We start from the raw sequence: 13,299 nt of genomic DNA, 5'->3' as shown, positions 1-13,299 counted from the left end.
TGTATGGTCAGATATATGATTTCCTTCACTTTAACCAGCTGCTTTCAGCTATTCCAACTAACTGGAAACGTAAATTGAAAAAAGATGGAAACCGACAACATATTTCATACAAGAAGTCAGAAATGGCTTTCAAAAATGAAAATATATAAAATGATTTATAATCACTGTTTACAGAGCAAGGGCCTTACTGCTTTTCCTCATGCGTTCTGTTCTTTCTGGGAAGAATTTAATATTCTGATACCCTGGAAACAATTTTTTAGAACCATATATACAAAACAACAATTGACTCCTTTTCAACCATCTTCCAACTGAAGATCTTTTACAAGATTATCGCTACAAAAAAACAACTCCACACTTTTAATATCGAACCGTCACCACTTTGTAGATTCTGTGAGGAGGAAGAGGAAGACCAGATGCATTTATTTTTTTATTGTCCATATGTTGCAAGACTGTGGACTGAGATTCAAAATTGGCTTAAGACACTTTATATTGATTTTGCATTTACTCCCTTTGGTCTTTTGTTTGGGCTTTTGGATGAGGACAATACACAGTTGATGAATACAATTATTCTTCTGGCAAAAATACTTATTTTTAAAGCTCAATCAAGGGGAAATCTGAATTTAAGGTGTGTGAAAAGTAGAATAACATTTATTTTGGAAAGGATGATTGCCACAAAGAATCAAAGGATGGCTCAACACTTAATCATTTCTAAAAGAATTCAACAGCAGCTGAGCAGAAACATTTTCACTGCTACGACGGATGGAGTGGGACTGAAAAACGGCCCTGAACTCTGACCCCGCCCACAACAATGTGCAAACACACGGTTGTGACTGGTTTGGAATGGAATGTGACCACTGTCAATTAATAATAATAATAATAATAATACGCTTTATTTGTGGTGCACCCTTCGTACAGTACAGTAATTGCAGTCCAAAGAGTTCTACAGTACACAGTTGACATCTCTTAAAATAGTCACAGAAAACTGATATCACAGCATCTGTACTCCCACTCAAAGTGCTTTACATTACAAAGAGATATGTGCCACTTCCTGCATTGTATCTAACATTCACCCACATTCATACCGTTGGCCGTGCCAATGAGAGCAAATTAGGGTTAAGTATAGTGCCCAAGGATACATTGACATGTTGACCGCAGGGGCTGGGATCGAACCCCCAACCTTCCAATTGAAAGACTGCCTAACTACCTCACAGCGACAGTCACCCAAATCAAATATTAAAAAAACAACAACAACAAAATGCTCAGATTTTTAATATCACTTTATTATTTTTAAGTTTTGTATCGAAGAATGAAGAAACAATCATAGTTGGAACGGATGTAAAAGTAAATACGAAAAGTACAAAATAAAGGCAATTGAAATCTTGCAAACCATAGGTCTGATGACGTCTGCATTCACATGCAGATATTGGTAGATAGGGATTCATAAAAGGTGAACATATTGCAACCTCTGTGTAAAACTTTAGTGTGCTGGCCTCCGGTCTCTTCCCTGCTGGTAAACACAGTGTCCAGCTTGTTGTTGTACAGGATTTTCACAATGCTTGCAATATATACCACTGATAAATAGGGTTTACAATAGAATAGAGTTTTCATTATACTTTCTTATCAAGTTTGGTCTCATCAACGTTGCGTGGAAGTCGGAAACAGTACCGAAGGAGTGGCAGACCGGGGTGGTGGTTCCCCTTTTCAAAAAGGGGGATCAGAGGGTGTGTGCCAATTACAGAGGCATCACACTACTCAGCCTCCCCGGGAAAGTTTACTCTAAGGTACTCGAAAGGAGGGTCAGGCCGATTGTCGAACCTCAGATTGAGGAGGAACAATGCGGATTCCGTCCTGGTCGTGGAACGACGGATCAGCTTTTTACTCTCGCAAGGATCCTGGAAGGGGCCTGGGAGTACGCTCATCCAGTCTACATGTGTTTTGTAGACTTGGAGAAGGCGTATGACCGGGTTCCCAGGGAGTCACTGTGGGAGGTGCTGCGGGAGTATGAGGTGAGGGGGTCTCTACTCAGGGCCATCCAATCTCTGTACTCCCAAAGCGAGGGCTGTGTCCGGGTCCTCGGCAGTAAGTCGGACCCATTTCAGGTGAGGGTTGGCCTCCGCCAGGGCTGCGCTTTGTCACCAATCCTGTTTGTAATATACATGGATCGGATTTCGAAGCGTAGTCATGGGGGAGGGGGTCTGCAGTTCGGTGGACTAAGGATTGCACCACTGCTTTTTGCAGATGATGTGGTTCTGATGGCTTCATCGGTCTGCGACCTTCAGCACTCACTGGATCGGTTCGCAACCGAGTGTGAAGCGGCTGGGATGAGGATCAGCACCTCCAAATCTGAGGCCATGGTTCTCAGCAGGAAACCGATGGACTGTCCACTCCAAGTAGGGAATGAGTCCTTACCCCAAGTGAAGGAGTTCAAGTATCTCGGGGTCTTGTTCTCGAGTGAGGGAACAATGGAGCGTGAGATGGGTCGGAGAATCGGAGCAGCGGGAGCGGTACTGCAGTCTCTTTACCGCACTGTTGTGACGAAAAGGGAGCTGAGCCAGAAGGCAAAGCTCTCTGTCTACCGGGCCATTTTCGTTCCTACCCTCACCTATGGTCATGAAGGATGGGTCATGACCGAAAGAACGAGATCGCGGGTACAAGCGGCCGAGATGGGTTTTCTCCGCAGGGTGGCTGGTGTCTCCCTTAGGGATAAGGTGAGAAGTTCGGTCATCCGGGAGGGACTCGGAGTTGAACCGCTCCTCCTTCGCGTCGAAAGGAGCCAGTTGAGGTGGTTCGGGCACCTAGTTAGGATGCCACCTGGGCGCCTCCCTAGGGAGGTGTTCCAGGCACGTCCAGCTGGGAAGAGACCAAGGGGTAGACCTAGAACCAGATGGAGGGATTATATCTCTTCTCTGGCCTGGGAGCGCCTTGGGATCCCCCAGTCAGAGCTGGTTGATGTGGCCAGGGAAAAGAAAGTTTGGGGCTCTCTGCTGGAACTGCTACCTCCGCGACCTGACCACGGATAAGCGGGAGAAGATGGATGGATGGATGGATCAAGTTTGGTCCACAATTAATAGGTTTAGTAGACCTAATTAAGGTTATATATCAGTGAAATTAAACTGATGAAACACAGTAAGAACTTTACTCTAAACAAAACATACTACATGTAGTAATATCTTAGTTTTTGTGTTATTTATTTTAACTGAAACTCTCTCCTACAGCGTAGACAATGCTCAAAGCTTCAATTGCAGAGACTGCAGCTGTGGTCTAAAGGTCTAAGGTGCTCGAACATCATGGTCAGGGATGCTGGAAGACATTCTGGGGGCCCCAGAAGAGACCTGACCCCCAACACATCCCCCCAACACAGGGGGCCCCCTTTCTGTTCCGGGTCATGGTTGCAAAGTATAGGCCCGAAGGAGAGCACCATCAGAGTGGCAGAGGCAGAGCAGCCGGAGGAGTCAGGACAAGTCGTAACAAATTATTTTGGTCAGCCCTAAAGCTGTTTTGGAAAACTGTCCGACCCCTCAGGATGGAACCATCCGAGCAGTAAGGATGGGATGCTGTGAGGGTGATAGGGCGATGGAAGGAGCACAGTGAGGAACTCCTGAACCCAACAGACCCAGCCCCACCAGGCTCTGTCACCTCTCCTGTCCATGATAAAAACATTAGCCGCTTTCACACCAAGTACTTTGCCGTACTTAGTTCCCAGCACTTAGTTCCCAGCACTTAGTTCCCCCATGGAACTAAAGAGCAGTTCACACTGGAATAAGTCCCCTGAGGGAAGATTATGCAAATGTAACGTCACTTCTTTTTCTTCTTCTTCTGCTTTGGGTTTACTGGCAGGCCGCAAACAACTTCACGGCGTATACTGCCACCTGAAGTCCCAATTTCTGACCTATATCCTCGGAGTTGGGGACTGGCTTCAGTAGAAGCTGCTTCCGAGTAAATCGCCAGAACGCCAACAGCTCCTCATCACTCCACCGCTCCCATGTTTTTTTTTTGTGTTGCCATAAGTTAGTCTCTCTCCGTTGGTGCGCTGGGCTAATGCTAATGCGAATAATGCTAATGCCAGCAAATACAATGGCGGCTTCACTAAACCTTTCAGAGTTTTACGGGCCGTGGTTTGCAATTCGCCCAGCCAACCAGAAATTGGAACTTTTTTCTCCCCAGGAAAGTACCTGCTCTCTAGCAGGCACTAAAAATGGGGGGAAAAGTTCTCATGAACTAAGTTCTCTTTTTGGTGTGAACGCAAAATCCCAGGAACTATCGGAACTAAACTGGAAAAGTACGGGGAAAAGTACTCCGGTGTGAAAGCGCCTATTGCTTTTCTGTGTAACTTGGTCAGATTCCTGTGCTACATCAGTGGTTCGGGTTATCTGTCCTTTCCAGCTGGAGATATGATTGATTCTGTTAAATGCTATAACTCTTTATTAAATAACACAACTTTGCTTCAAGCTTGTATAATTGTTATTTTCTTAACAGAAGGTGATTAAGTGTGCAATTTCAGCCTGTAATAATTGCAGAATATATTTGATATTTTGACACAACTTATTTTTGTAAATTATATTCTTTTTGTACACTCAATAAATAAAGCAGTCGCTTATTTATTCAATTTTAGATATAATTAGAATCGGAGGGATGAAACCCTCTTTAATGGTCACACATAAATGTACACAGCACACACAGTGAAATGTGGCCTCTGCATTTAACCCATCCTAATAGTAGGAGCAGTGGGCAACTATTGTACAGCGCCCGGGTTGCAATAGGGAGTGAGGTGGGAAGGTGGTTGTCCGGTGCCTTGCTCAAGGGCACCACGGCAGGGCCCAAGAGGTGAACTGGGACCTCTCCAAGTAGCAATCCACACTCCATATTTAGGTCTGTTCGGGGACCCTATGGCTCCTTGTCCAAGCCCCTACTGACTGAACCACTGATTGGCAAGTTAACTCTTTATATGATTCATCAGAGGTAATATTTTCATTCATGTTATTATTATTTTAAACCTTTCTCTCCTTTCATCCTTCTGCCATTCGTGTCAGAAGTAGATGTAGTGGGGAGGAAATAGGTGCGGCATATATCAATATTTTAGTTACACTATATTGTGAAATTACAAAGAAAGCTTTCATTCTCCCTCCTCTTCATGTCCAGTTAAGTCATTTCCCCGTCTGTGCTGCGGGTCTAGCTGCGTTGTTCTCTCTGTCCAGCAGAGGTCCTCGCTGTGTTTCTGATGTACAGTTTGGCAGCTCCCTCCAGTCAGGCAATGATCCGGTCCCTCTGTGTTCCTGTGTGCCTGCCCCAGTTCGTCTCTGCTTGTTATTTAGTGTCCCTGCCTGAGCAGTCAGCCCTCCCATGTTTCCTCGTATGCTTTAATCTTTTGCTTGGTCCTCAGACCTCAGTGGAGCCCTAATCCTGTTTCCTGGTCCGCTGCTCTGCATTCTGGTTCTTGCTCGGTGCATGACAAGCGGTTTGCTTAGTGATGTGTTTAAAGCAGGCCACCTTTCCCTCTAGCAATGTGCAGATATAGGACCAAATGTATCTGGAAACTTGGTTACTAAGAGCATATTTTAGTCTTCATCATCGATCACATTTGTTTTGTATAAACTAATTTCACAAATTAGGCTAAAGGGTTTTTAAAAACGTAACAAAAGACCTTCTGTCCTTAGACCCTTGCAATAGACAAGGAACACTCCCCAAAAGAGAGGCCTCAAATTATGTTTTTCTTAAGTTCTCCCTGGTCTTGCATAACAAGAACTTATGTTTGCGCTGCTCCCATTATCATTCTACTACAGGGGGTAAAACAGCGATGGTGCACATGCAAAACAGAGACACACAGATAGTGGAAGGGTAGAAGAAATCCACATGATTTTCCCTGCAACAGGCTTATACCCACACTCTCTATCCGGTGAGTCAGACTTAAGTTCCTCCTGATAAATCCCTTCACAATCAACAACAGATGTGCAGGTGTAAAAAATAAGTATTACTGTGAGGCAAGTATTCTCCCGTCAGCTTAAGGCATTATTTTTAGGATGTTGTTGTGTGATAAAAAACAAGACGCCACGCTCAGTCTTAAACTTATCCACAGTATGGCAGAATGTAAACATCAGCAGAGTAGCCGAGGAAATGTTGAGTTGCATGTCAAAGTCTGTATTTTGTAGCCACATACTGTGCACGACTGTTTATCCATTGATGTGTTTTGCCACCCTTTATCACACACAAGATGCTGGAACAGACACACAGAGAAGCTCAACGGAGCCTCTCTAAATGCATGTTTGTGTTGAACATTATTCCACCTGCTGATCCTCAGGATCCAAGACGCAATCTCACAAAGCATGTCTGGCAACCAAGATAAAAGCAGGAAGAGGTACAACATCCGGATAGTATAAAACAACAGGTTTTAAATGCCTTGTAAACAAAGGCTCTAACAACACTGTAAAAACAGTCAACAAAACTCAATTTTTTTTATGTAATTGACTGGTCCTAAATTAGTTTTTTTTTCAATGCGCGTTTAAATAAATAACACTTAAGTAACAATGAGAACATGTTTTAAGAACTCATTAATTTGTAAATGAATATGACATTTTCTGAACTCTCTGATTTGGAAAACTTCATTAAAAAAAGTTTTTGTCAACGCCACGGTCATGCCACGCCCTCAAACGAGAATACCGCAGTGTGAGACTTCCTGTTCCTCTTTGCAGCGATTCTTCAGCAGTTGGACACGTGTTTGCGTTGGATCCTCTTCACCTGAGTTATTAATTACTGCTTTTTAACTAGCAAGTGTTATGTACTTCTCTTGTATTCACAGTTTTGAACGAAACATCAACATTTTAATGCATGCCAGCGCCATTAATGCTGTTAAAGTTAGACTCAGCCCTGTCGTGCTCATGTAGTCAATTTTTTCGTGCAAATTGTGTTGGGCAAAGTTTGCATCAAGTGCTTACCGACGCAATTATGTTAAAAGTGGTTAAAGGGGACCTAGAGGAATGAGAGACAGCTCGAAAGCGCTGAAGACGCTGTAGTACATATGCCAGGCCTGTAAGTGGCGCTGTGGCAGAATCAGCCCTTGCAAAAACAGTGCTGGAAAAGAGCAAATAGAGAGAAATGAGGCATGGCTAAAATGCATTATCTGTTTGGTATTTAAAAAAAAAAAAATTCACAGACATGTTTTATAGGTATGGCCCTCCGATATATGTTTAAATATAGCATAATTGGTCCACTTTAAGTTAAGAGTACGTATTAAGAATCAACTCCGCAAACTGTTCCCCTGTGCCGCTCTTGTCACGGTTTTAAGTTTGTGTGTCTGGTAGTGGGTGTTTTTCTGTTCTCCTTGTCATGTTTTCCTTCCTGTATATTGTCTGGTCTTTTTTCCCTGTGGTTTCCTGTCTGTCGTTAGTTTTCCCTGATGTGTCTAATTTCCTGATTATTTTCACCTGTCACCCCTTCTGTGTCTCCTGTGCTCATCAGCGTCAGCCCCGCCCCTGATTATTCCCACCTGTGTCTAGTTACCCTGTGTTTAAATTCCCCTGTCTCCCAGTGTTCAGTGTCAGTTCGTTTTCGTCTCTTGTCATGTTCAGGTCTGTGTTCTATTGTCTCTTGCTATGGTCAGGTCTATGCTCCTTGTGCTTTTGAAAAGTGTGATTCCTCACTACGTGAGCGCTTTCATTTTTTGTTCTCTATTTTTGTCATCTCGGCTAGAGATTTGATAGTTACCTTTTTTGTTATTCAATGCTGTTTTGGAAAATAAAGTATCCAACAAATACTTTACCTCTGTCTCCAGGGTCGTGCAATTGGGTCCTACATCCTACTGTAAGTGTCTGAGATCTTAACAGAACGAACTGACCATTATGGACCCAGCAGACCTTTTTGATGCTACAGGCGGAACGTCTTGAGTACTCTCTGGAGTCCCTTTTTTATGCGTGGAATGACGCCTCATCTAGGCGGGGTAGAGAGGCTGCGTTGAAGGAGGCACGTCAGGAGGTTGCTCGCAAGCCCTGGCTCTGGAGCTTGTTGCCCGAGAGGCTCAAGGATTTTACAAGTAGCCCTGAGTGCCAGCCTTAAGCCTCAAACCCCTTCTTGGGATCCCGCCTTGCCCTAGGAGGTCCACGGAGCCTCCAAAAGGTCTCTAGGAGACACAAGGCCAGGATTCCAGCCGTGGCCCCAGCAGCCATGGTTCCGGTTCCAGAACCGGCCCACAAGGCCATGGATCCGTGCACCAGTACCGGCCCACGCAGCTTTGCTTCCTTGCTCCATTACCTGGCTTACACAGCCAGGGTCCAGGCTTCTGCTCCGCGCCCAACAGCCATGGTTCCGGCTCCAGTACCGGCCCATGCAGCCATGGTTCCGTGCTCCAGTGCCGGCCCACACAGCCATGGTACCGTGCTCCAGGACCATCCCACACAGCCATGGTTCTGTGTTCCGGTTCCTTGCCCAGCAGCCATGGTTCCGGCTCCAGTGCCGGCCCCAGCAGCCATGGTCCCTGCTCCAGAACCGGCCCATACAGCCGTGGTTCCGGCTCCACTTCCAGCCATGGTTCCGGCTCAAGTACCGGGCCCAGCAGCCATGGTCCCGACTCCGGCTCCTCGTCACCTGTTGGCTCTCCAGCCGACGCCAGCTCCCCGAGTCCTGTCGGCGTACCGGCCGACTCCAGCACCTCGTCTCCTGTCAACGTACCGGCCGACTCCAGCACCTCGTCTCCTGTTGGCTCTCCAGCCGACGCCAGCTCCCCGAGTCCTGTCGGCGTACCGGCCGACTCCAGCACCTCGTCTCCTGTCAACGTACCGGCCGACTCCAGCACCTCGTCTCCTGTTGGCTCTCCAGCCGACACCAGCTCCCCGTGTCCTGTCGGCGTACCGACCGTCTCAAGTCACCTCTCCAGTTCCCTCTCAAGTCTCCTCTCAAGTCTCCTCTCGAGTCCTGTCTCGAGTCCCCTCTCGAGTCATCTCTCAAGTCTCCTCTCCAGTTCCCTCTCAAGTCTCCTCTCGAGTCCCCTCTCGAGTCTCCTTTCAAGATACTTCTCAAGTCCCCTCTCGAGTTCCCTCTCAAGTCACCTCTCGAGTTCCCTCTCAAGTCAACTCTCGAGTCCCCTCTCAAGTCTCTTCTCCAGTCCCCTCTCAAGTCATTTCTCAAGTCTCCTCTCGAGTTCCCTCTCAAGCCACCTCTCGAGAGCCCTCTCAAGTTACCTCTCGAGAGCCCTCTCAAGTTTCCTCTCGAGTTCCCTCTCAAGTCTCCTCTCGAGAGCCCTCTCAAGCCACCTCTCGAGAGCCCTCTCAAGTCTCCTCTCGAGTTCCCTCTCAAGTAACCTCTCGAGTCCACTCTCAATTCACCTCTCGAGTCCCCTCTCGAGTCCCCTCTCGAGTCACCTCTCGAGTCTCCTCTCGAGTTCCCTCTCGAGCCTCCTCTCGAGAGCCCTCTCGAGTCTCCTCTCGAGAGCCCTCTCGAGTCTCCTCTCGAGTCACCTCTCGAGTCCACTCTCGAGTCACCGCTCGAGTTCCCTCTCGAGTCACTGCTCGAGTTCCCTCTCGAGTCTCCTCTCGAGTCTCCGTTCGAGTTCCCTCTCGAGATCCCTCTCAAGTCACCTCTCAAGTCAACTCAAGTTTCCTCTCGAGTTCCCTCTCAAGCCCTCTCTCGAGTCCCCACTCAAGTCCCTACTCAAGTGCCATTGGAGGTTCCGCTGGGGGTCCTGCCAACTCCATGTCCTGTCCCGTTGGGGGTCCCGCCGACTACTCTTCTGCCGGGGGTCCTGCCAACCCTATGTCCTGTGCCGTTGGAGGCCCCGCCGACTACTCTTCTGCCGGGGGTCCTGCCAACCCTGTGTCCTGTGCCGTTGGAGGTCCCGCCGACTGCGCTTCTGCCGGGGGTCCTGCCAACCCTATGTCCTGTGCCGTTGGAGGTCCCGCCGACTGCTCTTCTGCCGGGGGTCCTGCCAACCCTGTCTCCTGTGCTATAGATGCAAATATAGGAATCTGCAGGAGAGTTAACGTTTGCTCTCAGTATCCAGTGACGGAGGTGACTTCAGTCAGGCCCAATTTAGTAAAAGTGTGTATTGGGCAAGCTGCATTTATAAGGTCAGCAAGATGTGTTCAATATAGTCCAGTAAAATGCAGTCTTTACCGAGAAATATCAATAAATACAGTTTTATTAAGGAGATGTTTTACCCTAATATAAAGTAGATATTAGACAGTATGCAAACGAGATAAAGGAGTGTATATTGAAGTAATTAGGATCTGCTGCGTAGAAAATCATGGAATTGTACTGGTATCTAACAATACCATCCTTAATAAATGCCATCCTAAATGTATATAAAATACAATACCGTTTTAAATGATACTTGTGTTTTAATTATGTTTGATTCCATTAATTTAATTAAAGATTTTTTAATGAATTCTAATTAATTGATTGTTACATTGTCATCATGTAACTATTTTGTTCTTTTATTTGCCCAGAAAACAGTCACACCTCCTCTTGAAGACATTTTGCCTCCTGCTATTGACTTCAGGTTCACATCAGGTAAGCCCTGGAGTGTGTCAGACTAAAGTTGTTGTTTCACAGTTTAATTCAAGACGTGTTATGTTTATATATACTAATATAAAGAGCATCAGTTACACGTAGCCATTTCTATTTTTTTAATCACAGATGGGATGGAGATGTAAACTATGCAGTATGTCACCACCATAGACCATATAAAGGTAACCACTCAAAGTGATATTTTAAAACATTATCAACTCCATCATTGAACCTTTGGACAGAAACGTGCCTTGCCCTGCATTCATATAGACTGGCCTGCGCTCTCACTTATCAAGATAAAAGTTGAAATAACCGTCTGTTCTTTTTATTCGAGGACCCATGTGCCACTTTATATACATCTCTGAGCATGAGGTTGGGTTAAAAATAAATAGTTGGACATTTTATGAACTATATCAATATCATGACTATCTGCTTCATTTTCTTACAAACCAGACTTCTTTTTGATGACTTAAACCCCTTGTAATGCATGTGAATAGCAGCTCTGTTACCATCTGTTAACAGCTAATGTAAACTATTTCGTTATGATTTCAAGACGGATTTGATTTTAGTTTTGAGGAAAACACATGGTGTGTCCTGATTTGTACTCAATTTAGTGTTTTGTTTGTATTTACAGGGAACAGCAGAGGTCGAAGTGCAACAGGCTCGTGATGCACAGCATGAAGTTATACGCTGCCCACGAGCCAGATGCAGTAAAAAATAACCATCAAGTAATAACCATGTGTCTCCATGTATGTGTTTTGCTTTTAAATAACTTGTTACTGTTTTATGAAAACTGTTTTGAAATAATCACATTTTAATAAAATGTATTAACATGTCCATAACGTTTTCTTTTTTAATTTATTTGTTTAATCTGCAATGTTTCGATGCTATTAAATATTTAAAGGGTTGGATTGAAATCAGGAAGAGTTTGGTCGTATATAGGTTCCGGCAACTCAATTGTGTTTTATAATTTACTTTATTTATTCTTGTCTTATGTGGTTCTTAGCAGATTGTTATTTGCATTGGTTACACTTCATATCTTGGCTTTTAATTGTAGACTCAACTCATCTTTTCACATGCAGAAAAAAATCACATTAGCGAGTTTACCCAACTCCTATAATTGCTTGGAACCACTTGACACTTATTGTTTAAGTTTTAGCAAAATAACACATTGAGTAGAGGAAAACAAAAAAAAGTACGTTTCACCAACAAAATATATGCAAAAGTTGACTAAACTCTTAAAATGGCTTGGAACCACTTGACATATATTTTTTAAGTTTGAGCAAAGCAACAGTTTTTACAGTGAAGGCTGTACTTCTCATTCACCAACAAAGAACTTCAGGTATAAGAGAAACATATTTAAACAGCTTTAGAGCTGAGCATTTGTGTTTTGCCAATGACAAAACATTTAGAAAATTAGGATAAAATCGCGTGTCTGTGGTTCTCCATTGAAATTCCCCAGATTGCTGTGTGAGCTTCATGTGACAAAAGTAACACATCTTGGTAAGATGGATACTCTACATAGCCATCTACAAATACGAACAAATGTCAACTGCTACCTACCAATATAGTTGAGCAGTATTTTAGAGTTTGTAGTAATTACTAAGCCTCCTGGTGGCCACTAGCAAACACTTAAAGCAATAATAATACAAATAATAACATTAAATAACAAGATCAATCATAACAGTATTAATAATAATTAAAACAATGAGAATTATTGCTGCAAACTAAAATATATTCTAATCTTAAATTATTTATTAAAACATGGAAGGCCAGACAAAATGGTCAGATTTATCCAAAAATATTATCAGGCGATATGCAGTCAAGAACCAAGAGAACGTTTTATCGCACTCTTTGCTGCTGTTAAGTTATAAATGTTATTTTGTGCGATTAGCTTATTACTTGTTAGTATTCATGTCTACGTATGTATACAAAAGTGGAAATACACCATCGATCAAAGTTCACCTGTGGAAAAGAAAGACATATGGGACACAATGAGGAGACTGAGAGAAAATGAGCAGGTTCTGGATAGCATTAGCATTATGTCCCTGTGCTGTCAACACAAGTGAGGAGTCTCAGAGAAAAGGACAGGCCGTGAATACAGAGAGAGGAAAGAAGGATGAGATGTTAAAGCCACGGATGAGAGGTGGATTATTCCCAAGTATTTCACATTGACAATCAAAAACACCTACATTGAAGTAGCATTGAGGTATATTTAATGTTCTTTAATCAAAACACAATGTTGGCACAAAATCTTTCTTTCTGTACAGTAATGTATGTTCACAACAGAAATCCCCGAATGTAAGGTTCATTGTATCACACAGTAAGAGTGAGCCTAATACATTTATTGTTTAAGTGCTTAGTTATGACAGTACATCAACCCATGCTTTTCTGTTATATTCATTGGTAGATCATGAGTGGAAATGCAATGTACTATTTTGTGCTTTCTTTACTCCATGTACATCGATTACTGACAATATTTAACCTTTATTGTTTGCCTGTTTCCTGTTTCTTCATCAGCCAGATACAGTCTATGGTGACAGCATGATTTCAGAAAGTGGTGCAGAAATAAAAATGTTAGCCTTTTTACGGCTCCCTCGTCTCAAAGTCCACATGTTTTTAGCTGGATGCATGAAATAAGGTCTGTGGTTTACAGTAGATTCAGAGATTATGCGCAGCCATGGGAATGTGATGTAGTTTGCTTATAGCCGTTAGCTTTCACATCTGTTGATTACATTTAAGCTTCAAAAATATAAAGCAGTGTCCATATTTGGAGATTATCCGGCTGAACAAGAGAACCAAAACCAC

The 13,299-nt window shown here is 44.0% G+C and overlaps 1 protein-coding gene across 1 annotated transcript; it reads left to right on the top strand.

The window, feature by feature from the left end:
- The first annotated feature begins 9,418 nt into the window (after positions 1–9,418).
- On the top strand, positions 9,419–13,228 carry LOC307019442 (uncharacterized protein). Its single transcript, XM_079650344.1, has 3 exons — positions 9,419–9,993; positions 10,431–10,494; positions 11,126–13,228. Exons 1-3 carry the CDS (start codon positions 9,679–9,681, stop codon positions 11,158–11,160), a joined length of 414 nt encoding a protein of 137 aa, XP_079506470.1. The 5' UTR covers positions 9,419–9,678; the 3' UTR covers positions 11,161–13,228.
- Positions 13,229–13,299: the final 71 nt, after the last annotated feature.

This window comes from Notothenia rossii, assembly GCF_949606895.1.
Source record: "Notothenia rossii genome assembly, chromosome: 9".
NCBI lineage: Eukaryota > Metazoa > Chordata > Actinopteri > Perciformes > Nototheniidae > Notothenia > Notothenia rossii.
This window is presented reverse-complemented; position numbering and strand designations above follow the sequence as displayed.